Source organism: Crocuta crocuta, unplaced genomic scaffold (assembly GCF_008692635.1).
Source record: "Crocuta crocuta isolate KB4526 unplaced genomic scaffold, BGI_CrCroc_1.0 scaffold130, whole genome shotgun sequence".
In the NCBI taxonomy this organism is placed as follows: domain Eukaryota; kingdom Metazoa; phylum Chordata; class Mammalia; order Carnivora; family Hyaenidae; genus Crocuta; species Crocuta crocuta.
The window spans coordinates 925,740-951,299 of NW_027527920.1; the positions used below are offsets into that span (position 1 = coordinate 925,740).

At 52.3% G+C, this 25,560-nt stretch overlaps 1 protein-coding gene across 1 annotated transcript in view; it reads right to left on the bottom strand.

Annotated features, from left to right (window-relative positions):
* Positions 1–25,560, bottom strand: part of CCDC33 (coiled-coil domain containing 33) — a 94,627-nt gene that overhangs the window by 39,602 nt on the left and 29,465 nt on the right. The window contains exons 7-11 of the mRNA XM_077745849.1: positions 24,714–24,834; positions 17,615–17,744; positions 16,888–17,021; positions 15,884–15,955; positions 3,752–3,946 (exon numbers count right to left, since the gene is read on the bottom strand). Of these exons, the coding sequence (XP_077601975.1) occupies positions 3,752–3,946; positions 15,884–15,955; positions 16,888–17,021; positions 17,615–17,744; positions 24,714–24,834 (652 nt within the window). The remainder of the gene's footprint in view (positions 1–3,751; positions 3,947–15,883; positions 15,956–16,887; positions 17,022–17,614; positions 17,745–24,713; positions 24,835–25,560) is intronic.

Here is a 25,560-nt window from a genome sequence, read left to right on the forward strand (position 1 = left end):
CACTTAAGAAGATAAACGGTCTCAGCCATGCCCCTTTGCCACCAAATATTTCCTGTGTGCCTACTCTGGGCCACTCTTTTGTTTCCTGAAGTGTGGCTCACTCCTACCTGCTGGGAACTTCCAGACTTGGGGCGTTGGCCTCTTCCTCCACCACCCTGCCCCCCACAAACCTGAACATAGCAACTGGGCACCTGGCAGGGGTGGGGAGTTCTGGTTTTTGGAAGGCTGGAGGAATTGCTTGGTGACGGAGCTGCCAGGGAACAGGGAATCTTGGCACACGCTCGGTGCTTTATAAGCCCTTTGTGAATGGAACCTGGCCTGCCTGGAGACTACAGGGAGCCCCTCATTTTACCCACTCTTAACATTGCCTGGCTCAGCATGGGGTGGGCTCAGGAGGGATGGCGGTGAAGGGCACTGCTTGCAAGTGGTTTAATACTTGGGAATTGCCATATTCAAGACAAGTCTTAACATCACACTCTTGAGACTCAAAAGCCCACCTCTTCTAAAATAGACTTCCTGGGATGCTCAGAAGGGAGGTGAAGACTTCCTTTAGCTCTGCATGGGCCCTTAAACTTGACCCGAGATCACACCTGTGGAGCGCTGGCTCTGGTGGGTCCACTCGGGACAGGAGCTTTGCTCCACATGGACAAAGTGGCACCTGAAAGGCCTGCGTTAAAACCAGCCCAAGATGGAAGAGTTGGCTGGACTGGAGCTGAGGATGAAGGTGGACCCACGGGCGCACTCGGGGATGGGTGCCTAGTGGGCTCGTTGGGGCCACAGAGGTGACGCTGGTGGGCCCTGGAGGTAGCGGGGAGCATCTGTGGCTCCCAGCAGAGAGGCCAACAGACCCTGCGTCCCCTCCACTTCTTTCTCCCTTCCCAGGTGTTTCTTTCTCCAGAAAATGTTCAATTTCTTATTAAGCCAGAGTGGGCTCTGGAGGGACTCAGAAGCAAAATTGTTTCCTGGGCTCTGGGGACTGTGCTACAAGACTAGATGCAGACAACCTTCTGTTCCAGGAATCAGGAGCTACTGAGAGGTTCACAGCCTGAACATAGGGGCAGAGAGCCGAGGGAGGCAGGTTGTCCCTGGGGTCCACTGCTACCCCCCCCCCCGGGCTCTGCTGCTGACCTCATGTCCAGGCGTCACACACCGTGATGGCCCCATGGCCACCCAGTTGTGTTCCAGTGCTAGTCAAGTGTCTTCTGTTGCTCCGTGACTCTGTCCGCAGCTTACATGATATTTTCTATGCTCGTTACTATGTTCTACGACTCCATCTCCTATCAAACAGTGCTGTGTAATATCACTGTATGGCTTGGGTCTATTGCTATGCAACTATATTCCACCGCTCCCTCACTGCGTTCTATTGCTTGTCACTCTGTCTCCTGGTTGCGTGAATGGGCTCGTCTATTGCTATGTAATTTTGTTTGGTTGCTATGGAACAGTGACCCATTGCTACACGGCTACCTGTGATTTCATGGAGCTACATATTGTTGTTACCCACCCACGTTCAACTGCTTGTGACAGGGCTCTACTGGGCCTGTGCATGTCTGGGTCCTACCCTGGTCCTGGCAGGCTCTGAGGAGTAGGTAGGACTGGAGCTGGGGGGCTGGGTCTCCAGGACCCAATTAGGGCAGAGAGTCAGAGGTAGGAATAGCCAGGTGGTAAATCTGAGCCGAGAGAGGGAGAGAGAGACAGAGAGAGGCAGGAAGGAAGGGACGAATAATGGGTTGGAGGACAAAGGCAAGGGAGGGAGGGAAAATGGAATGGAACCAAGAGTCAGGATCAAGGACGGAACAGGCTGGGCCTGAGGAAGGCTGTGATGGGCAAGGGGGAAGAGCAGGCCCACTGTACTGAATACTATGTCTGAGGGACCCAGTGTCGGGTTGGCTGAACGGTGTAGGGCTGGGTGTGCAGGCCTCTGTCGCTCTCTGGTATTCACCTGGTTATAAGCAAGACAGCATGGGATAGTGGGGTCAGGAAGCCTTGGGCAGGGTCATCCCACCTCAGAGCCTCCTCACTGCCATCCTTCATAAAATTAGGAGATTGGACTAGATGCTCTCTGAGGTGCTTTCTGACACCTTTGCTGTCTAACCAGGAGTTCTATCAGAAGGCCCAGTAAGGCCAAGTTCTATTACAAGGCCAAGTACCAACATCTTGCCAGGTACCCAGCAAAGGGGAGGGTAGAGGGACCAGCCCACCAACAGGAGTGCAGGGGTGATTTCCAGAATCACAGCATCTCTGATAGCCTGTGGATCTAGGGGAGCCTTAAGCCCCCTTGCATGCACTCAGAGCCTTCTAAAATCTTGTCTTAGCGCCCTTGGGCCACTTATTTCTCCTCCTCCCCTCTGTTGCTCAGTCTTTTGCTCAAAAGTCACTCAGCTTGACTTCTCAGTGCCATCTCTCATGGTTTCATCTTTAAGGGAAGACGAAGACTGACTGCAGGCCAGTCATGCTGCCAAAGTCTCCAAACACAAGGTCTGAATGCTTATTTTCAACCAAGTTGAGGGCTGAGCTGGCAGGTCAGGCCTGAGAGCTGCTTTCCCAAGGGGTAGAGAAAGGGGTATAGAAGGTCGCCCACGAGTGTTCTGGCACCTGCCAGTGGAGGCCTGTTCTGGGGTGGGCAGGGACACTCCATGTGGGAGCATCCTGGGCACACCCAGCAGACAGCAACCCTTCCTATTCATCATATGGGACATGTGCTAGAAGGGTGCAGAAGTGCCAGGGGAGGATGTGGAGGCTGTCAGTGGAGAGGGGCAGGTCCTGAGAAGAGGAGTCTGAGGGCTTCCCTATGGACCAGTGGTCTTGGCTGGGGCTTCTCTCCGGATCTTTCTGAGCAGCACTCCCCATGGGATCCACAGTGGAAGAAGGGAGGAAGCCACCCATGAATTCATCCCTGGTCACTGGGGTGGAACTTTGACTGGACTGTCTTTTGTTTGCCCATTCTTTAGCTCTCTGCCTCAAGTGGCCAGAATTCAGCACCGACCCCTCACCAAATTAAGACATCACCTTGACCATCTTCACCAACCCTTTCCCAGCATCTGGTCAATTGGCAATAGGCAGCCACAGCAGCTCCCATGACCAAGGACAGAGACTCCGTAATCAAAGATGGTGTCCTCTTTTCTTTGAGCCCAAATTTCTTCTTTTAGAAATTAAAATTAACAGGGTACCTGGGTGGCTCAGTCAGTTTAACATCCATCTGACTCTTGATTTTGGCTCAGGTGATGATCTTGCAGTTCATGGGTTTAAGCCCTATGTTGGGCTCTGCAGTAACAACACAGAGCCTGCTTGGGATTCTCTCCCTCTCCCTCTCTCTCTCTCTGCCCTTCCCCTGCTCATTCTCTATCTCTCTCTCTGTTTCTCAAAATAAATAAACTTAAAAAAAAAAAAAGCTAATGACTCAGAGGAGCTTCCCATTACCCAGCAGACATGCTCCTGAAAAAGTTCTGGGTTGATCACTACTTGAGCCAATGGATCCCTGCCTTGTAAGTGTTGCAAGGGTGTGCTTTGAAGGAAATTGTGTGAGAGTTCCATTCACAAAGTGAAGAAACTGTAAGGTGAAGAATCCATACTTTCCACCAGTTTAGCCTTGGGGTAAGTCACTTACAGAGTGTGTCTGAAGGGAAGTCTTACCTTGCCACCTGTGGAGTGAATCAGGTGGCAGTCAAACCTCTTCTCTGTGGCCCCCATCACCGCTCTGGCCTTCCTAATGCTAGGTGGAGACACTCACCGTTTCATGGGACATCTTGGGCACCGTTTCATGGGACATCTTGGGCGCCAGAGGGTCTTCCTCTGCTTCCTGAGAGGTAGATGTGCTGTAGTCCATTGTAGAGCTCACCATGGTGTTGGACTGGGACTCACGGATGGTACTCAGCTTCTCATCTAAGATCTTGGGGTCTAGGATGGGCAGATCTTTGCTGTTGTTTGGTGTCAAGAAGTTTTCTGGCTTCTGGGAAGAGAAGGTGCAAAGGATGTGTCTTTCTACCACAAGTGTACTTTCTAGACCCCCAAGCCTCTCCTCCTGGCTCAGGAGACCCTGCATGCTTGGCCCCTGCCTACCTCTTACCACCGGCCCCCTTTCTCTGTGGGGCCTTACCACACTGTGCTTGGCATTCCTCCAACACGCCAAGCTCTTTCCTGCCTCAGGGCCTTTCCATCTGTTCTTCTCTTTGCCCAGATGTCTCATGGATCTTTACATGGCTGTCCCCTTCTCACCATTCAGGCTTCAGCCCAGATGTGATCTTCCTAGAGAGGCCCTGGCCTTTGACATAGAGCATATCCTCTCTAAAGTCACCCCTGCTCCAATATACTCTCTATTCACATAGTCCCATTTTACTGTTTTGAGTACTTAACTCTACCAGAACATTAACTTTCAAAAACCTGCCTGTCTCCCTCCTCTAATACCCACATGAGGAATATAAGTGACATGTAAGCAGAGACCTTGTTTATCCCCAGTGTCTGCCTCATTGTAAGTGCTCAACAAATATTTGTCACAAGAATAAATAAGCCATGCCATCTAGGACTCTCATACTTGGTGAAGTGACATTAGCCTCTAAAACCTCCATGCTTGTTTGACACCCTTTGCAGAGTAGATTTCTTTTCCATTCCATTTCTGCTGGTTATATTCCCATCTTCCCACCCACTAAATAGTCTGCTCTCTCTCTACTCTGTTGGGCCTCCTCTTTAGCCTTCCATGTTCTTTTTCCTCTTCTCTTCTTCCCGTGGCATGACTATTGCTCTAATCTCTGCTTTTCTACAACTCAGCCCCACTCAGATACCAGCCTGTCCACAAAGTCTTGATGGCCTCCACCCACCAAGACTTGTGCAAAGCTTTCCTGGGATCTCCAGCCCAGCATCTGGCTCTCTCTGCTCTTAGACCATTCTCAAATTCCAGTTTGATTTGCCTTTTTTGTTTTTCTGTTCAAATTTCAAGTTCCCTGGGCGTAGGGACATGTGTTATGTTTCCTTTGGGGAGAGGCTACTTTAAAGCTCTTTTGGAAATCCGTGGTTAGCTCTAACACATGCCCATTGTTCAAAGGACCTCAAAGGTCCTTCCTATATCAATTGTTGGAATTATGTCTTGGACACATAGCAGATAAATGTGCCAAGAAGCAAAGAGACCAATAGACACAGTGCCAACCAGGACAGTTCTCAGGGTTAGAGGTTCCTGAATGTCTGACCCTGAACAGAGAGTATGAGTACAGGCGGGCCTCTCTTTAAGTGGAAACTCTATATGAAAACCCACACATATGAGACAGATGAATCAGGACAAGGATGCTTAACTTTATCACTCAGATCCTTTAAATAATGATTCCTTTATTCTCTTTTAAAATAAAACTTGGGGTGGCACCTGCGTGGCTCAGTTGGGTATCCAACTCTTAATTTTGGCTCAGGTCATGATCCCAGGGTTGTGGGATTGAGCCCCGAGTCGGTCTCTGTGCTGAGTGTGGAGCCTGCTTGGGATTTTTTCTCTTCTTCTCTCTCTTCCCCTAATCCACCTCTAAAAATAAATAAACTTAAAAGAAGTAAAATTTGGTATGCAGGAATTCATTAACATGAAATGAAGTCTTTTCAGGCTTATGTCAGTAGAGTTAAGAGATGGATAGTGGTACAAGGACAGAGGTATCCAGTCAAGTATGGGCCTCATCTCCCACCCCCTGTCATATGGGTACAAGGACAGATAACTCTAAAGAGAAAGCAGCTATATGAGGACTCTTGGAATGAGAAGGGTGAGGAACTGGGCGACCTTGAGGTTGATTTTGGCACCTATTGTGCTTCATAACCCAAACTTCTGAGCCTGTTTTGTCTCTGAGCTTTAGGTCTTCTATCTCTTTCACCTCTATCTGCCCCTCCCAGTAGCTATCATTTAGGGAGGGCAAGATTCCTTTAGAGGCTCTCCACTGAACACACCCAGTGCCTCTGTGTAGCATCTGAGTCAGGTGATTTGGGGTTGCCTCATCTCTGTGTTTTAGATAGGAAAAGGCATCACATGTGTCTCCTGTTGTGAATAGCTAAGGACCAAATTGGCTGTAGTAGAAGAACTACAGAATGCACACCAGATGGATGCACAGGTAGATAGACGCAGGAGAGAATGAAGGAAAGGACAACTGGCCAAGGCAAAGACTAACTCCACATTGACCAGGTGGCCGCTGGGGCTGGGGCGAGATGCTGAGTCAGGACCTATAATGACATTTCTCCTCATTTCCAGGCAGAAAGCCAATCTCAATGCCCTGGATTTCATAGACTGCCATCTAATCCAGTTAGGGGAGGAAGTGGAAGTAATGAAATCAAGGGAGAGGTCTCCAGAGGTGCCCCGTCAGTTCTAAAGCAGGGACACATTGCAGAGGGTGTCCCCGCCCCCAGAGCCTGTCTCCCTGACATCCACTCTGTGTGGGTTCAGCACCAGTTAGGTAAACTCAGTGGCCCAGAGATGACATTTACTGGGCCCCTGATCAGTGCTGGGCACTTAGTAGGTACTTAAAATTTTTTTTCAAAAGAAAGGCAGATGGCCACTTGCAGTGCCCCATTTAATGTTTTTTTTTTTAATTTAAAAAATTTATTTCTGAGAGAGAGAGAGAAGGGGAGGGTCAGAGAGAGAGGGAGACACAGAATCTGAAACAGGCTCCAGGCTCTGAGCTAGCTGTCAGCACAGAACCCAACATGGGGCTCAAACCCACTAACCGTGAGATCATGACCTGAGCCGAAGTCAGCTGCCCAACTGACTGAGCCACCCAGGTGCCCCTGCAGTGCCCCATTTAGATATATTTGGAGTCTTGGAAGCTTGACTACTCTACATTCTCCTACTTTAAGAACTTGTTTGGAGGCTCTAGCAGGGGAGCTCAGCTACTCATATGCTTATATGCCCTTGACCAAGAAGAGTCGTCTTCTATCCACCAAGCTCAGTCAGCTTCTGGAGAGATGTATGTGTAGTGGTGAGGGAGGAAGGGGTCACCGGTCTAGACAGCCAGATCAGCCGAATCAACCCTGGTGAGTAATGGGGTGAGAGATGTTACAGGCAGATCTCCCTCATTTCCACTCACCAGGTAATTTTATGTGGATTCTGAAATTTATTATGTATAATTCATTTCATTTTACTTAAAAATAAAATTAAAAAATGACATTGACCCCTCAGGCCACCCCAATGCCTGTCAGTCTCTGGTGGGCAGGTTGGTGGGGAGGATATTCTGAGAAAGAGGGAAGGAAAGGCAGAGTATTTATGGACATCAACTCTTCTGTCCCTTCTGACCCCCAGCTGCTCTTCCTGGAGCCCCTGCCAGACTCAGTGGTTCTGCTCTGCTCTGCCCTCTCCATGGCTGGCCCTGACTATATCTGTTCCCACAGCTGCTCCATGCCAGTACCCGCCCCCCCACCTCCCATACCCAGCCTTGCAGCACTCCTGCCCACAATTCTAGTCCCCTGCTCTAATCAACGTTGCCAGGATCCACTATGGCCTCGGGGCAAGTGAGTGGGTGACTTTTATAGAAAAATCTTTAGACTTCCATAAAGTACAAGCCCCAAATGGAGGTAGTCTTGTCATATAAGGGGTACGAGGAGGACCACCATGCCCCACACAGTGCCTAAATTCTCCCTAACCATTCCTTTCCCCAACATTGCCTATTTACACTCCTCAGCCTCAATCTGCCCACGTTTAGAAGAGGTGATTTTTTTTTAAATGTTTTATTTATTTCTAGGAGAGAGAGAGAGACAGGGTGAGCAGGGGAGGGTCAGAGAGAGAGGGAGACACAGACTGAAACAGGCTCCAGGCTCTGAGCTGGCAGTCAGCACAGAGCCCGACGCGGGGCTCGAACCCACGAACCGCGAGATCATGACCTAAGCGAAAGTCGGACGCTTAACCGACTAAGCCATCCAGGCGCCCCAAGAAGAGGTGATTTTGAGCTCCCTTCCTTGATTCTCATGGGAAGGGAGCTCGTCTTGGGCTATAGGAAGGGGCCATGCTGCTGGAAATGATGGGAGGTCAGGGTGGGGGATGGGGGAGAGGGATAATAATAAAATGGGGATGAGACGAGGGCAGAGCCTTGGGGACTAAATCCTCCCTATGTAAGTAAGCCCAGCCTTTCCTAGCTCTCCTCCTTTATTCCAGGGGTCTGCTAGCCCACCCCATAAGCCTGCTTGTTTGGTTTTCTATTTGGCAGCGTGGGGCTGACAAGTGGCCCCTCACTCTGTGGTTCCGTGGCTGCAGCATGTCCTGCTTCATTAGAGCTGTAATTGGAGACCTACTTTGAAAGCTGAAAGCAATGCACAGCCATGCACTGGCTCAGACTCGCTGCGCATCCCACCACTCCTTGTGTGCTGCAGCTGCCCCACACCACGTGAGTGTCATGGTGGAGAGAAGACACCCCTTCCTCATGCCTCTCCGCCCTCACCGTTGCCTGCCTGCAGAGGAGGGTCTTGGGAGACAGACCAGGCCAATAGCATCACAGGCTCGAGGCTTCTTGGGTCACCTATTTTGTCCTCCTCCCCTAACATCTTCTGCCTCCCTCCTACCCACTCCATCCCCTGGATCCCTGATCATGCAAAATGCAACAGTTCCAGCCGGCCCTGGCAATTACAACTAGCCAGGATGCAGCTGCTGTCCTTGGTGCTGAAAGCGCCCGCCTTCCGGCCTGCGCGCCTCTTGCCCCGCCCCGAGCCTTCTCGCTGGAGCGCACTTGCTCTTAATTCAATTAGCTGGCCCTGAACCCTCCCCAGGGAGCCTGGAGCGGAAACTGACAAATTCTGTTTAACAAAGACATTTGTCCCCCGCCCCGCCGGCCTTGGGCTCTGCCCGCCTGTATCCCGCTCATTAGGTATCTAACAAAGTGCGTCCCAAGAAATCTGCTTCCAATCGCTAGTAATTCAGGAGGCCTGATGCAATTTTCTCCCTGATAAGGGTGTCTAGCCCGCTGGCAAGCACCATAATGAGCCCGGTGCAGCAGCTCCCCGATCAGTCACTGCTTTGTCATTTCCTGTGGCCCCAGTTGTAGGTTCTTATCTCTTCAGCTGAAGGCGAGGCTCAGAAAACGGGCCCCTCCAAGAGGGCTTGCTGCCTCCCATGCATATCACAAGCCTCATTATGGCATCCCGCATGGTCTTGCAGCTGTAGTGGGGTTTGAAGCTTGGCGTCTGCCAGCAAAGAAGGGCCCGAGTGTTAATCCTCATTGGGGCCATAATTTATTCTCCAGAAAATGGTATCAGAGGGTTAATCTAAAAGCAAGTTGGGGGTCAGAGGAGGGGAGCCAATGATAAGGATATTTTTAAATTCTGGCAAGGATTTTGGTATTAAACAGAGCCCTGGCTATAGTTCACTGGAGAGTCTGTGGACTCATTCTTGTTAGTTTGAAACCTGGTCTTTCTGCATTTAATCTTTTCCCTTGGATCTCTCGTTTACATCTAGATAGACTTTGCAACATATAGGTCAGATCACATCCTACTGCTGCCCAAAGACCTTCCTTAGCTTTGAACCACTATATGGTGGTCACTTTATGACAAGTCTGAACCCTATACTCTGGTATCTAGGCCCTCCACAATATAGGCCCCATCTAACTCTCCAGTCTCACTTCCAGCAACAGCCTCCATATGTCCCATGTGTTTCAGATACTGTCAAGCCTCCATGGTTTTGCACTTGTGATTCCCTTGCCTGAGGCAACCCTTGCTTTGCCAATTTCCAAGCCACTCTTTGAGCAGAGTTCAAGCCATTCTTCTCTGTGACTCTTCTTCTGACCTTTGTATGCAATGCACCTCAACCAGAACCCTTAGTGATAATGATCTGCCACAGTCCTTTACTGCTTGGCACAGGTTAGGAATCTAAAGAGTGGCTAATGGGGGCACTTTGGTGGCTCAGTCAGTTAAGCATCCAACTTTGGCTCAGGTCATGATCTCACGGTTCATGAGATCAAGCCCTGTGTCAGACTCTCTGAAGTTAGTGTGGAGCCTGCTTTGGGTCCTCTGTCTCCCTCTCTCTCTGCCACTGCCCCCTCTCTCAAAAATAAACATGAAGAGGAAAAAATTAAAATTAAAAAATGATTAATGGATTCATGCTTGAATGGCCTTGGAGGGAGCAGCCCCCACTCTCTGAGTGGTTTGGTCTAGAAGGTTTGCTCTCTCTCTCTCCTCTCCTCTCCTCCACCTTTTTCAATACATCAATTGTGCACTGGGCTCATGGGAAAGCAAAGCAGACCAGGGGAAGGCCCAAACATTTCAGCTTCCTTATCTATCCCTGTAGCCAAACAATACATTCTATCTCTGGCTGAGAGTTACAGGCTCACATTCTCAAGGCCACAGAGTCCTGTGGTTGGTGAGGCTTTTGGTATGAGCCTTCAGTGTGGCTCTTGGTCCAGCCCTGCCCACTCACAGGCCAGAAAGCATGTCTATACTTTCTCCATCTCCTCCACAGCCCCAGCTCAAGACAGGGTATAGTGGGGACTTCAGCAAATCTGGCCTCTAGAGAGATGATTGTCTGTCTCTTCTCCATTTCTTCATTCCCTGAAAAATTGCTGTGAAACCAAATGTGGGGCTGGTGATGTTTATCTTCAGCACTTGACAAGGCCTCCTGATGTCCTTATGGATGTGAATCTGGTGGAGCAGCTGTCATGAAGGGCGGGCGCTGAGTGATGAATTAGTGAGGCTCCATTGTTCCCCTCCCCCAAAAGCTCTGTCCTCATCTCTGATGAGTTCAGCATGTTTGTCAGCAACTACACTGGGCTGGGCACTTACACATGCTCCTTCATTCAATTTCCAACACATTCCTGGCTGGTCGGGATCATGACCCCCTTATGTGGATGAGGAAGGTAGAACTCAGGGTGAACAGTCAAGTGAAAGATTCAGGATTCAAACCCAGGTCTAAGGATGCACACTCTTTGTGTAGGGAAATTGGGGTAGAAGGGAAGACAGGCAGGGGTGTTGTGAGGTTGCAGGAGGGGAAAGGGTCTTCTTCTCTGGGTCCATCATCATCCATGTGGTAGCATTTTCAGAGCTGGAGACTTAGGGATGGGGACAGAACCCTCCAGAGGACAGAACCAGCCAAGGAGGCACCTGTGTTATCCTAAACACCGGGCCTTCCAGGCAGCTATGTTTGGTGAGGAAATAGAGGCAGGTTTGTATTGGGGCTTCTCGGAGGACCACACCAGGGCTTTCGACCAGGGCTTTCAAAGAAATTTATTCATCAAACCCAGTGTGATTTTGCCTGTGACCCTGGGCTCCTCTCCACATTTGTCAAACAGCCATTTGTCCCCACTTTTGTCTGGCCTCCAGAGAGCTTTGTGACTGATTTGAATAAAAACACCAGGGCAGTCCTACGCATGGCATTGAAGACTTGCTTGCCTCTCCCTGTGAGAACAGGGAAGGGGGAGGGGCAGACAGGACTGTGGGAGCCTCCTTTTCCCTCAGTGGTTGCCAGCAGGTGCCACCTCCTTCTCTCCACAAAGTCACTCACCCTGTGCTAATGTCCAAGGAAACCTGTGGGGTTCAAGTCCTCCCAGCATCTCTCAGGGCCATGGGCTAAGAAGGAGAAGGAGGCAGCCACCCATGTGAGGGGTCCCATTTCTGCCTGGGGGCCTGGTGCTCAGCCTGGGTAAGACTCTGGATTCCATATTCCAGCTCAAGAGTGCACATGGCTGGCCAACCACTCAGAGGACTGCGTAGCCTTGTCTGATCTTGCAGGAGGCACGTTTCCATGTAAGGAGGCAGGGATTGACCCAATGAGCAACTGTCATGTGCATGCTGGGCTCCAATCCACATGGGTCAGCCTAGGAGACCTGGTCAGTGGTGGGCCTCACTTCAAAGAGGCTGTCTGCCAGCTGGAGGGCACTAAAACTGCTGTGGGATCTTGAAACCAGTTCATTAAAAGAAGCACACTGTTTAGCCTGGAGAAGCACAGACTCCTGGGGGACCAGATCACACTCTTCAAAGGGGCGAGGCCAAAATCAGAGAGGGAATGGAGGAGAGCAAAGGGTTATTCACATATGTGTATGTGGAGTAGCCATAGGCTTCTGGATTCTCAGAGCTGAATGGACCTCCAAGGCCAGCCCCCACTGAATGTTCAATAAAGGGAAGTTTGCTGCATATATTCAGATGTTTACGTTTTTTCAGCTTTTCTGAATCTATATGTAGTTATTCACATACTATACACACTAGCTTAAAGTGATCTAGCTTTAAAGTAGATCACTCTTAGCAGCAGGTGCCTGTAGAGAAGTCCCATCAGAGGGGAAAAGCTTAACCCATCACCAACAGAACCACTTCAAACACCATATCCCAAACCAGGACACCACTCCATCTTGCCATTCACAGAAACTGCAGGGTTTTTGTTGGCCGGTCTGCCAGCCAGCACACTGAGTGGTTGACCACATGACAGGGTCCCCAGAACCAGCACAGGAGGTTGGTCAGGGCTTCACTGCAGCCCCAAATGGCAGAGCCAGGAGCCTGGGCAAAGAGAGATGGTAGGCTCGTGTGGGGTGTTCAATTCTATCTGTTGTGGCCACTGAACCATGGGACAGCGTACTTCTGGTGGTAGTGAGCTTCCTGTCTGTCTCAGTGGTGGTGGGAGGTGTGCTCATGAAAAAGAGGATGTATCCTCAGCAAGGAGGTACCCAAGTAGGGCATGCATATTCACTTCCTGAAGCATCTCTTTTCAGTTAGCATATCGGATCACATGCCTCTTGGATGGAATTGCTAGCCACATGGACAGGGGGCCCCCAAGAGGCCCAGTATCCCAAGCCCCCCTGCAACCTGAGTGTCTGCGGGACTCTAAGATCCCAGGCTTTGGGCAGTGGCTTGTGGAGCTTTGAGCAGTGTTTGATTTCAATGGTGGAAGAAGCAACGCTTCTGGTGCCACAGGCTGGAATGCAAACGTGAAGGCCAGGTACCTTCCACCATGGATTTGCAGACACCATCTTAGGTGGACCACTAAGATGGAAGGAATTCAGAGCCTGTCAAGTGTTTGAAATCACATCACCTCAGTGGGTTGTATCAGGCCCCTTATGAAGAAAGAGGTGATCTCTGTTCATGACTTGACTTGCTCATCGTCTGGTCTACACCCCCTGTCCTCTAAGAATGCAAGCTTTAGGAAGACAGGGCTTTTCTTTCCTTGTCCCCTGTGTAAGATCGCTAAAATCAAGACAGCATCTGCTATATAGCAGGTGCCCAATAAATGTTTGCAGTTGCTCGGAGGACAATGGGGGCATGAAAAGTGAAGGTGATGGTGAGTGATGGAGCTGGGGATGGGCCCTTTGGACTCAGCTGTGATGCCATCCACCTGTTCATCAATTCTCAATATCTTCCCACTAACCCTTAGGGAGAAGGATGCCCAAAAAGGCTCAGGCATTAGCAGAGAGCCATGTCCAAGACTGATGAGGGTGAATTCAAGGCAGATGGGCTCCATGGCTGCCGGCCCCTCCCTCTCCGCATCGCAATCCACAAGGGCAGCCAAAATTCTAGTCTTCATCAAATATATGTAATATAAAAGTATGAATGGATGGGTGCATGGCTATAGGAGCCTTATGCTGAGGCTGCCATATTAGCACTCAGGCCCCAGAATTGGAGTTCAAGATTCTAGAATCAAAGTGAGTCAGTTATGGGCCAACTCACAGAGTTTCACCAAGAAACAGTTTAGCCACAAAGGGATTTAGCTTCTTTGTAAGCCAATGCGGGTGTGAAAAACGTCTGTGTGTCAGTTTGCATGTGTGTGTGAGCATGTATATATCCATTAAGTGTGTGCACCCTTGCAAAGGAGTGTGTGTGCGTGTTTGTGCATATGAGATTGTCTGCGTGTGGGTATTTGAATGTGATGGTGTGACAGAGTGTGCACGTGTGCAACTGTGTGTGTGAGTGCTTGGCTGCAGAATGTGAATTTCCTCTGTACTATTTTCCTGGTACACACCCAATCTCTATCCCTTTCTTTTCCTTTCTTCTCGGAAATCCATTACTGAAAGGTTTTTTTCTACCCGCCTCCAGGGGGAGGGGGGCTGGGGGAAGGGGAAGCTAAAATCACAAGGCCCAGATCAAAACACTCAGCAGCTAAATGAATTCGGCAGCGTTTTCCCGCATGACTTGGAGGGATAATTTAGTGAGGCCGCCAGCTGGAAGGAAAGGGATTAATTCTGCACTTAGCACAGCTCCGGTGAATAATTCATCATGAAGACCTTTGTGCCTAGCCCCTGGGCAACTGGGGAAGTGTCCCGTCCACCTGCCTGTTGCCTGCCTGGGTCCCCCAGTGGCCTGACCAGGGGCACTTGATGCTCCTTTCGGTCCTCAGGACACATGCGCCCAGTGAAGGGACAGGAGGCAGGGCGAGGTGAGGAAGGGACAGGCAGTGGCCAATGACAGACTCTAGACCCCCAGAAGAGGCTGTGGAGTGCCTGAGCTCCAATCTGGGAAATCTGTGACATTTTCTTCAAGGACCCTTCTTCTTTTCTGGGGTCTTTCACTGCTTCTGTGTCTTCCCCTCTCAGTAGCTTCCTGGTCCTGCACATGGTTTGGTGGCGGTGTTGGTGGGAGATATCAGGCTGTATCTAACAAACTCTCTTTCACCAGGAATTAGTGGAATTAGAAGACAATGCAGAACATCCCAGAAGGGGAAGTGCTAATGGGCAGTCCCAGGTACTCACCAGAGGCCTTATAGGGACACAATTGCAGGTGGCTGCATTCCCAGATTATACATCTTACCCCTCTCCACAGATTTCCTGTGTTCTCCATGGGCAAGGTCACAGGGCCAAGTATTACCCCAGGGCTGCTGGCTATTTTTCCTGGTATGGGAAGCTAGCAGGAGTGGGCTGTCCCAGACATCAGCCCCTGCCAGCATTTCCTGGGTTCGAGGTCGTGAGCTGCCCGTATCCTGGCTTCGTGCCTGTCCCAGCACCACAGACCAAAAAGTGGAAGAATTGTAGCAGGTAGGTGCCTGCCAGGTGCATGGGCGCCAAATGACCAGGGTCCAGCCTGGACCTGGAGTCCAGGGAGAGCTGGCTGGAGGACGAGATCCCATCCTTTAGGCAGGGCTCAGCCGACGGTATCTTTCCACTTGGATCAACCAGGCAGGCAGGATTCCAAAAATGGGCCCTCGAGATTCCACACCGAATCACCGGGACCCATGCCTATGATGAGCTATGACCCCTGTGATTATGTTACATGGCACAGTTGACCTTAAGATGGGGACATTATCAGAGTGGGCCTGTCCTAATCACACGAGCCCCTTTAAAAGCAGAGGGTTTTCTCTTGCTGCTGACAAAGGAGAAAGCCAGGGAGTTTAGAAGTGAAAGGGGGTTTTGACATGCCTACTGGCTTAAAGATGGCGGCAGCCATTGTGAGAAGAAATGCAGATGGCCTTCAGCAGCTGAGAGGCCCCTTGGGACGTAGCCAGCCAAGAAACAGGGACTTTGGTCCTACCACTGCGGCAAACTGGATTCTGCAGACCACCTAGATGAGCTGGGGAGCACATTCTTCCCCAGAGCTTCCAGAACATTATGGGACCTTGCCAATATCTTGATTTCACCTATGCTGTGTCAGACTGCCTACCCACAGAAACCTGAGCTCATAAATGGGTACTTTTTTAAGGTGGCAGTTTGTTCCGCAGCAACAGAAGCTGAAATCCTAGTTCACCCTGGTAGAAACTTGATCCCAATGAGCGCGGCTTGGCTTGGGCTGGGTTAGAGGCTGACTCCCAGGTCTGGGTGGCCCTCTGCTCTCAATGCTCTTCTTCCTAATCTCAGCTTTCAATCTTGTTTTCTAGAGCCTCAAATCCCCCTCAGATATTTCTATTCAAAGCAGCTGTCTCCTCCTCGCAGAAGCCCCTGGCCCTAGCCCCTGAACAAGGCCAGCAGTTGTGAAGGAGGTCGGAACCCACCATGGGTTCCAGCCATGTGCCAGCCCCTGACCTTCCCACGCCCCGCAGCCTTACCTTGGAGGAAAGCAGCTGGAAGGAGATATCCACTGTAGGGGCTTCACCATTTATGGTTTTCAGCTTGGTGTCCTAGGGAGGAGAGGGGAGCAGTTAGCCCATGCTGGCCAAGACAGCTTCTGCCTCTGCTCTGCCCAGTGCCCCAGACTGGCCAAGAAGGCGCCTGCTAGGGGCTCTGCCTGGGGACTGAGAGGGTGGTGGGAGCTGGTCCCCTGCCTCTGCTCACCCTCACCACCTCAAACCTACCTTCCCAACTTCACTGAAGACCTGACTGACACTTCCAGACCTGTTTCCTGGCAGAGTAGGGAAACCCCATTTATTGAGGATTATTATGTCAGAGCGGCCAGAAGTATTGTAGGGGAAAAGGTGGCGTAGAAATAAAAAATGATGTAATCATGTGTTAATTCTTCATGAGAATTTATTCTGTTCTAAATACTTTACAGTATTTCCTCAAAAAGTCCCACAGCAACCCTAGGAGAAAAATTATATTACAAGGAACCCATTTTACAGATAAGGAAACTGAGGCACTGGAACTTTAATTTCCCCATGGTCATGTAATCAATCTATTAAGAGGTGGAACATGAATTTGGACCCAGATGGTCAGGCTCTAGAGCCAGGGCTCTTGGCTCTTTTGTTCATACAGAGAGATCCTATCTGGCATGTTGTTCCCATTTTAGAGATGGGCACTCTGAGGTTCAGAAAGGCTAAGAAACTTGCCCCAGGTTGCACAGAGAGAACTAGGGCAGTATTTAAACCCAGGTCTGGCTGGTTAAAGGCTTGAGCTCTTGCTACTACCCCGTGGGGGCTCCCTGTGCCTCTGCTTGTGTCACTGGGGCAGGAGCTCAGGGGAACTCCTCACACTTGACAGTGGCCGGCTGCCCTGGTCGGGGCCCTGGCAGAAGCTGCTGGAGAACCAGATTCGCTTGTGCTAGTGTGGCAAGGCAGAGCGGGGGCAGGGGGAGCAGGCCCCCTGTCATGAGCTCCGTCCAGGGTAGGGGACTCACAGTGATGGGGAGCCTCTCCACGTGCAGCCCATTCAGACCTTTCCCTGTCAGCATCTTGCGGTACAGCTGGTTCTTGAGTGGCAACACGGAGATGCCCAGGGGCTTGCTGAGGGTCCACGGCTCACTGCCTTTCGCTGTAGAGGGAGGACCAGCTGGGACTCCCCCAGAGCTCCTGCCCCAGGCTCCTCGGATCCCAGCGTCTGAGGTCCCCACCAGGCGGCCGAACCCTTGGTAGCCGACATCTAGTTCTCCCGCCCCTCACTGCCCACCGCCCTCCCGCCTCCTGGCCTTGCCCTGCACAAGTTTCCTTCTCCTCTGCTCTTTAGGGCTTCCTGAGTCCCTGGCCAAACCCCAAACATATTCTGCATTTTGGGGCGTGTCTGTGGATCACCCTTGGGGGCTTTACTCTCTCAGGGTGGAACTCAGACTGGGAACATTTGGTCTCTGGAGTGTTTCCCCTGTATTCTGTGAGCTCTGGGGCATGGCGGGGCCAGCGGTGCGATAAAAATGCGTGGAGCTAATACAGGCATAGGGACCCGTGTGTCCTGACCCTGGAACAAGGACAGGGAAGGCAGCCACGTGCTTCTCCACCTGTGGCATGCCCTGGGAACTGGGTCTCCTTAACCCTTAACCTATCCCTGCAGGGGGCGGAGGCAGGAGGTCTGAGCACCCCTTCCTCATATGTCCTGATGCGTGGCTGCCCTGGCACGGTGCCACGCGCACTCACTGGAAGTCGAGGGGTAGAACTCCAGCACCAGGGCTGTGTCATCCGAGAACTTGGTGGCTCCATCTCGGCCTTGGAAGACGAAGGACTGATTCCACGAGGGCAGCTCCGGGGGTCCCCCAGGCTTGGACAGCTGAAAGGAGGCAGTGGGAGTAGGTGGTGGGCCCGCAGCTTCTCCCAAATGAAGGATGTCCAGATATGTCCATACATGTGTGTCCATATATGTCACAAACGTTTGTCCCAATTATAAAAGCAACATATGTGTAAGGAGTGAATTTTGGAAAATACAGAAGAGGAGAAAGATTAAAAAGAAAAACCCTAAATTCCTACACACTTTAGACAACTGTCCTAAGACTGTGCATTTCTTTCTAGTCTTTTTCCAAAGCCTGTTTTGTAGATAATTGTCATCCTAACATCTTACGTTTTTCATTCACCATGAAAACCTGAATGTACCCAGAGGCACAGGTAACCCTGCTATCCATGATTTTAGTAGTTGCAGGACATTTTGTCAGGTCCAAGGACCCTGGCTTCTCCCTTCCCATGAATATCACTTTATTGAATATTCTTTGACGTGTATCTCTGGATCTCAAATTATTTCCTGAGTACCCAAAATGGAGACCCTGAGCTAAAGGATGTGCTGTTTAAGGCACTTGATTGATCTTCGATAAACTATTTTCCTAAAGAGTCACACTAGTATCCATGCCCAGGGCTGGTGGTGTCAGATATGGCACATTAGACACGACCTCTACCCTTGTCAACAGCCTCTCCCTGCCTCCCGTGGGTTCCCCAGACCTTCTCAGAGGCTACAGTAGGTCTGAGCCTTGGTGTGTCTGCAGGGCAGGCCATCGGGCATTTGGGGGACTTAATAGCATACTAGGTCCGCAGCTGGGGCACACACACAAGTACTACTTAAACAATGAAAGAACACAGCCTTGACTACGGCTTCTGAATAAGGGGCTAGATGAGACATTCCTGAGGGTGGTCAGAAGGGCTGTCTTGCAGGACGAAGGACCAGAAGAAGGCTCTGAAGTAAAATATGGCAGGATGAAGGGAAGGAAGAGGGGCTTCTGGCTGGGAAAACAGCCCAAAGAAGAGGGGCAGGGGGCGGCAGGCATGGCAAAGCGGGAGGGCACTGGAATGAGGAGGGGGGGCTCCAGGTGGAGGAGTCCTGGCATCCACAAAGGCTGGAAGGTAGGGAGTTGGGGCATCAGCCTGGAACCCCCAGCAGGCGGTCCTGCACCATCCCAACACAGGGAGGGGCTGGGGTCATGGGTGCAGACTCCTGGCGGGCTGCCTTGCCTCTGTCCCCAGGCAGGGGCTGTCAGCACCCGTGGCAGCCGCTCCCACCTCCTGCTCCCCTGCAGGAATCAGTCACTGCTCAGAAAGGTCAGCACAAATGCACCGCTGGCTCCGGGAGTTATTGATGCAGGATCTCGAAATATCAGTGTGGGTCCACTCCCCCCTTGGCGGCAGGGGCCTGACGCCTGTCACACTAATGTGCCTGCTCTGGTTCTTTGAGGCCCAGCCTGAGGCTCAGCTGTGTCTGCTTCGGTCCCTGTCCCTGGGGACGTGAGCTGCAGTCACTTTGGGGCTAGCGGTCCTGAACACAGGGACAGTGACTGGGGTGAGGGAGGTGTTCCTGAGAACAGGCTCTGGAGGGAGCTAGGGGATGGCCACTTGGCCAAGGGGCCAGGCAGGAGAAGCTGCTTTCAGGCTCCGTGAAGCTTGGGAGTGGTCTTTCAGGATTGATCCCCAAACCATACCCATCCCAGAGCTGCCCCACTCTCTTGAGTGCCAGGGGGCCTTCCCCACAGCCTGGACCATCTGCCAGGCCCTGGGACACTCAAGGCGGACCTGTGACCAAGTCTCCTGCTGCCCCCACCCCTTGCTCCCACACAGGGGGAAGAGGGGTATTTAATGGATACTGGCTGTCCTCTCTGGGGCCTACTAATGTGTCTAAATGGAGCCTACTAAGCAAGAAATAGTGTCTGACTGCTCAGTAAGGACAGTTCTTTCCCTGAGTGGTTTCCCAGGGTGAGTCCTCCAGGAAAGATCCCTTCAGGCCTACCACTGGGGAGAGAGGGTCCAGCCTCTCTTGTGTGTGTACAGAGCGAGGGGGAGGGGCAAGGAATCAAGGATAAATCACCCTCAGATGCCAAGGCCCCAGTGAANGGCAGGCATGGCAAAGCAGGAGGGCGCTGGAATGAGGAGGGGGGGGCTCCAGGTGGAGGAGTCCTGGCATCCACAAAGGCTGGAAGGTAGGGAGTTGGGGCATCAGCCTGGAACCCCCAGCAGGCGGTCCTGCACCGTCCCAACACAGGGAGGGGCTGGGGTCATGGGTGCAGACTCCTGGCGGGCTGCCTTGCCTCTGTCCCCAGGCAGGGGCTGTCAGCACCCATGGCAGCCGCTCCCACCTCCTGCTCCCCTGCGGGAATCAGTCACTGCTCAGAAAGGTCAGCACAAATGCACCGCTGGCTCCGGGAGTTATTGATGCAGGATCTCGAAATATCAGTGTGGGTCCACTCCCCCCTTGGCGGCAGGGGCCTGACGCCTGTCACACTAATGTGCCTGCTCTGGTTCTTTGAGGCCCAGCCTGAGGCTCAGCTGTGTCTGCTTCGGTCCCTGTCCCTGGGGACGTGAGCTGCAGTCACTTTGGGGCTAGCGGTCCTGAACACAGGGACAGTGACTGGGGTGAGGGAGGTGTTCCTGAGAACAGGCTCTGGAGGGAGCTAGGGGATGGCCACTTGGCCAAGGGGCCAGGCAGGAGAAGCTGCTTTCAGGCTCCGTGAAGCTTGGGAGTGGTCTTTCAGGATTGATCCCCAAACCATACCCATCCCAGAGCTGCCCCACTCTCTTGAGTGCCAGGGGGCCTTCCCCACAGCCTGGACCATCTGCCAGGCCCTGGGACACTCAAGGCGGACCTGTGACCAAGTCTCCTGCTGCCCCCACCCCTTGCTCCCACACAGGGGGAAGAGGGGTATTTAATGGATACTGGCTGTCCTCTCTGGGGCCTACTAATGTGTCTAAATGGAGCCTACTAAGCAAGAAATAGTGTCTGACTGCTCAGTAAGGACAGTTCTTTCCCTGAGTGGTTTCCCAGGGTGAGTCCTCCAGGAAAGATCCCTTCAGGCCTACCACTGGGGAGAGAGGGTCCAGCCTCTCTTGTGTGTGTACAGAGCGAGGGGGAGGGGCAAGGAATCAAGGATAAATCACCCTCAGATGCCAAGGCCCCAGTGAAGGTATTGGTGGTGTGTGTGTGTGTGTGTGTGTGTGTGTGTGTGTGCGCGCGCGCACGCATGTATGGAGTGGGCAGGGCACGGGGTGGGGAAGCCATTGACCACAGATACTAATGGGAAAGGCCACGGCACACTGTGGAATTAAGGGATGTGATTAACCCTCAGCTGTGATCTTCAGCAAAGCCATTAACCCCTGGCCACTGAGGCAGCCCTGCCTTCCCTAGGGACAGAGCCTTCATTACTTGGGCCCATGGGCCCTCCTTCCATTTCCCCTGGGCCCTCCACACCCACACCCACATGCGCCACTGCCTGCTCTGCCCATCCCAGAAAGAGTAGCTGACAGTGGCTGATTCTGGGGGGCCTCAAGGGAGCAAGGACGCCTTAGCTCTGGGCCCAGGTCTGCCTCGACCTTGCTGTATGACCTCTGGCAAGTCCCTTCCCCTCACTGGAACTAGGTTATCACTGTCCACTGGGAAATGTCTTATGCTCGATGCCTTGGAAGGCTCTTGTGAAGGCTGAAGGAGATAATGGATACTTTGCTGTCAAAGTGAAAGTTCAGTTGGACTCAGTGAATGCTGACTGGGGGCTCCTCCGTGCTCTACACCTCAGGGGTGCTACGGGGCACATGGGAGAGCTAGAGTCAGACCCTGTCCCCTCTGGAGCTCACCGTCTTCCTAGGTGATAGGACACACAGACACACACACACTCCTATGATCCATGCAGAGGCCTAAGCAAGTTGTGAGTTGTGGAAGCTGGAATGTCAGAGGAGAAAGCGATGACTTCTGAATGGGGTAAGGACGATCTGAGGGAGGAGCGCCATTCTAGGTGGAGGGCAGCAGAGGCCGAGGCTGAGAGGCCAGAGAAGACAGCACAAATGTGGAGAACAGCTGGGCATCCAGAGCGGCTACAGAAAGTTATGCGGGTTGGAGCAGTGAAACAGGAGGCTGCAGGCAACGAGGCCTTTGTCCTGCCAGTGAAGGGATCAGGGATCCAGGAGAAGAGCCTCAATCTGGGGGAGGCATTGCCCTGGCTGCTTCTCACAGGTGAAGGGAGGGGCCCGAGGGGAGGCTGCTTCGGTGGTCCACGCCAAGAGAAGAGGAGGCCAGCACTAGGGCAAGGTCTGTGGGATGGAAAGGGGCCCCATGAGAGCTTGGGTACCCACTGGCCATGGGAGCTGAGACAGGAGGAGATGACAGTGAGGACAGACTTCTTTCCCCACGGCTTGTGTTTCATCAGCCAGGGGCTCTGCCTCAGCTCTGTAAGGAGATCAGGCCAACAGGAGCAGCCTACTGGGCAATGTGCAGGGTGCCGGGGAGGAATAATTCCTAAGTCCCACCCTATTTCAGGTCCCTGCGGTAGGGCCAGATCAAGCCCTACGGACCCACCTATCTCATAACTCATCACTTCTGCCATCATCACCAAGCTCTGAGAGGGGTGAAGCAGACTCTAAGAGCCGCCTACCCCTCAATCATTCCCCTCCCTGCCTCCTGGCTTTGGTCCAGGTGGCCCCCCTTCACCACACCTGCGCACTTCAGCTACCACAAGAAGATGATGCCACACCTCTCAGTGATTGGTCAAGAGAATTGCACATGACCCAATTCTGGCCAATGAGGCGAGAAAGGTCTGTGGAGGGGCTGTGGGTAGGAGGTTTCCAGAGCTACCTAAAAGCCACAGGTAAAGAGGGCAGGAGGCTCCTTCTTTCTCTGGTCTTGGTCGTGCATGGGGTACCCCAAATATTTGGCCTCCCTGAGCCATTAGCAACCTGAAGATGGCAATTCAGGGGCGGTAGAAAGATGCTAAGTCCCGAGGATGTTGCTAAGATGGTGCATCAACCAATTCTGGCCGCATCCTACATGGGGTCCCTTGCCAATTGTAACAATAAATACCCTTCGAGCTTAAGTCGATGAGGTTTCTGTTGCTTGTAGACAATTGTAACAAGGGCACTGGCCAGGCTGGTTTCAGGAGGCAATGGATCCTAGGAGGGGCGGTTCTGCAAGGGAAGGAGCCCACTGAGTTTCCTTCCACCCTGGGCTTGGATGCTGTGCCCAGGTTACTCCTTTAATCTCTCCTAACAGCTCAATAAAGGTAGGAATATGGAATTGGAGAAATTGGGATGCTTGCCAAAGGTCACGCAGCTAGTAAGTCACAGAGCCGGGGGCCGGGGTGGGGTGGGGTGGAAGTCAGGAGTGCCGGGCTCTCAAATCCCTGCCCACAGTGCTTTGGCTTGGTGACAGCTGGTGGGAAATCACAGCAACTGAAGATGTCAGAGAGGCAGGTCCTAGAAATCACCTGGTCCAGCCACCATCCCTCAACTCAGGTTAGGGGACTGAAGCTCAGAAAGGGGATGGGGTAGGGGTGTGTGTAGGCTACTGACTGGTGCCCCTTCGAGGTATGGCTCTGTCCTCCCCCACCCCCACCTTGTACCACAGAAGCCTGCCCCTGTCCCCTCACTGCTAGTATGTGGGCACCTCTGTGAGTTCTCAACCTGGCCCAATGACCATGTTGCCTAGTGGACAAGTGTCCTGCAGTCACTGAACCCCTGGCCTCGAGTCCCACACATGCATGAGGCATGGGAGGCAAGTCTTGGGAGCTAGCAAAGACTCCCCTCCTCCCCACAAAGACTCGTTAGCAAAGGCAGCCACAGAGGGCCCAGGGATGGAGAGGGGGCTCCCTCATTAAAGCAGCCGGTACTTCCTGCCCCTTGGGACCGCCTGCTGATTGGTTCATAATTTTCTGGGCAAATGCAGGGCCATGTGTGAGATGACTCTGGGGAAATCAGGCCGAGGATTGGTTTGGGTTTGAAGCCTGTGTCCCCAGGGTCCTCCTTCGTCCCACCCCTCCCTACCACCATCTCTCTTGCCCGTGTCTGAGCCTTCAAATGTCCTTGCCTTTAAATGAAGGCTGGGGCTCCAAAGGGGCGCCTCATTCTGTATTTGCCCTGCCAGATGTGAACCGTGGTGGGCAGACAACATGAAGGACTTCCCAGGCACCCCTGTCTTCTTCAAGGCCCTGGGAATGTTGGGACCATCATGTGGGGCAAGCTTCAGCTCAAATAGAGACTATGGGAAGAGACCGAATGGGTCATCTCCTGGAGCCCAGCCACAATCTACACATCCCTCCCCAACATACTCAAATACACTACCCTCCTCTCCAACCCTGTCCCATGCCCTTGGTTCTCTATTGCCCTGCACCAACCCTCCCCTACTAAAAACTCAAGAGTCTTGTGTCTGGATACCCATTCTAATCACCCAGGCTTCACATCCCTCCGACCTCTGGTTTAAACACATTTTTATTGTGGTAAAACATATACAACGTAAACTGAACCTTTTGAACCATTTTTAGGTGCACAGTTCAGTGGCATTCAGTAAATTCACAATGTTGCATAACCATCATTACTATCTATTTCCAGAACTTTCTCATCATCCCAAACAGAAACGCTGTCCCTATTAAACAATAATACCCTATTGTTCCCCCGGGGCAACCACCATTCTACCTTCTGTTTCTATGAATTTGTCTACTCTAGGAACCTCATATCAGTGGCATCAGACAATATTTGTCATTTGTGTCTTCTCTGATGTTTACAGCTCTGACAGTCCCTCCTGGTTTTGTTATTAGACTACATATTATCTTGTGTTGATGTTTGACCTTTCCATGTGTGTGATGCCAATCTTCAGCAGACCAAGAGCGCCCCCAAGGGCAGCTTCTCCAACAGCACAGACAGGCATGGCTCTGGGTACATGGCCAGGTTCGGCAAACTCCTTAAGAGTCCAGGGAATAGCTGACTGAAGGAATGAATGAACGGACACGTGGGTGAGACACTAGAGGTCCGAGGCAGTGACAGGGTGTGTGTGGGGAAGGAGCCGTACCTGAGGACACCCGTTCTGGCTGACCCGAGGAACATCCAAGTGCGGCAGAGATGGGATTGGGAAGGGGAGTGGGGTGATGGGCAGCCCCACAAAGGCCGGGTCCTGCTTCATCTGATTGGCCCTGGGGAGGCAAGGAGATGGGGGTCAGCCCATGAGTGCTATCCAGTACTCTTGACTCTCTGCCCAAGCCTGGAAGCCATGGGCTCCCACTTGGACGGGCTCTGAACTGATGTGATAGAGGAGGAGGGTGCAGTGGCCTGGACACCAGAACAGGGAATGGACCGTGGTCCTTCTGATTGCTGGCCCAAGCCTTGGGAAAGCTCGTCTTGGTCAGGAGATAGGCTGCAGCAACCAGGTTCCTTTCCTCATGACTCATGGTGGCCTTGGCCACATCTCAGTGCCTCAGCTGGCCCATCTTTAAAACGCCTCGCCTTTGGAAGTCTTTGCCAGAGTGACCCACCCCCATGGCGGGAGTCCTAGTTTAGGCCTAAGGTGGGGGGCATGGAGGCTATAAGGGCAGGATTCTGGGTGTGTGTATGTGAACGTGTGTGCATGTGCTGAGCTCTTTAGGAGGGCTCGGAATGAGTCAATCAGTCAGCTTCATTTCCCCAACAAGCAAGGGGTGTTCACAGGTCATCAGAACCAAACAGATTGTGTGGCTGAGTTTCGTTGGACCACCATAGGTAGTGACAGAGGCAGACAGCTCTGCCCCCCCACCCCATACCCGATGCATCAGGTTAGGAGTGGCTGGGAACCTCCTCTCCTCCACATGCAGGCTCCCCTCCCCCACAGCCTGCTCTCCGGAGAGTTCTGAGCCACCCCTTTCCAGGGGCTGTGAGCACCTTCC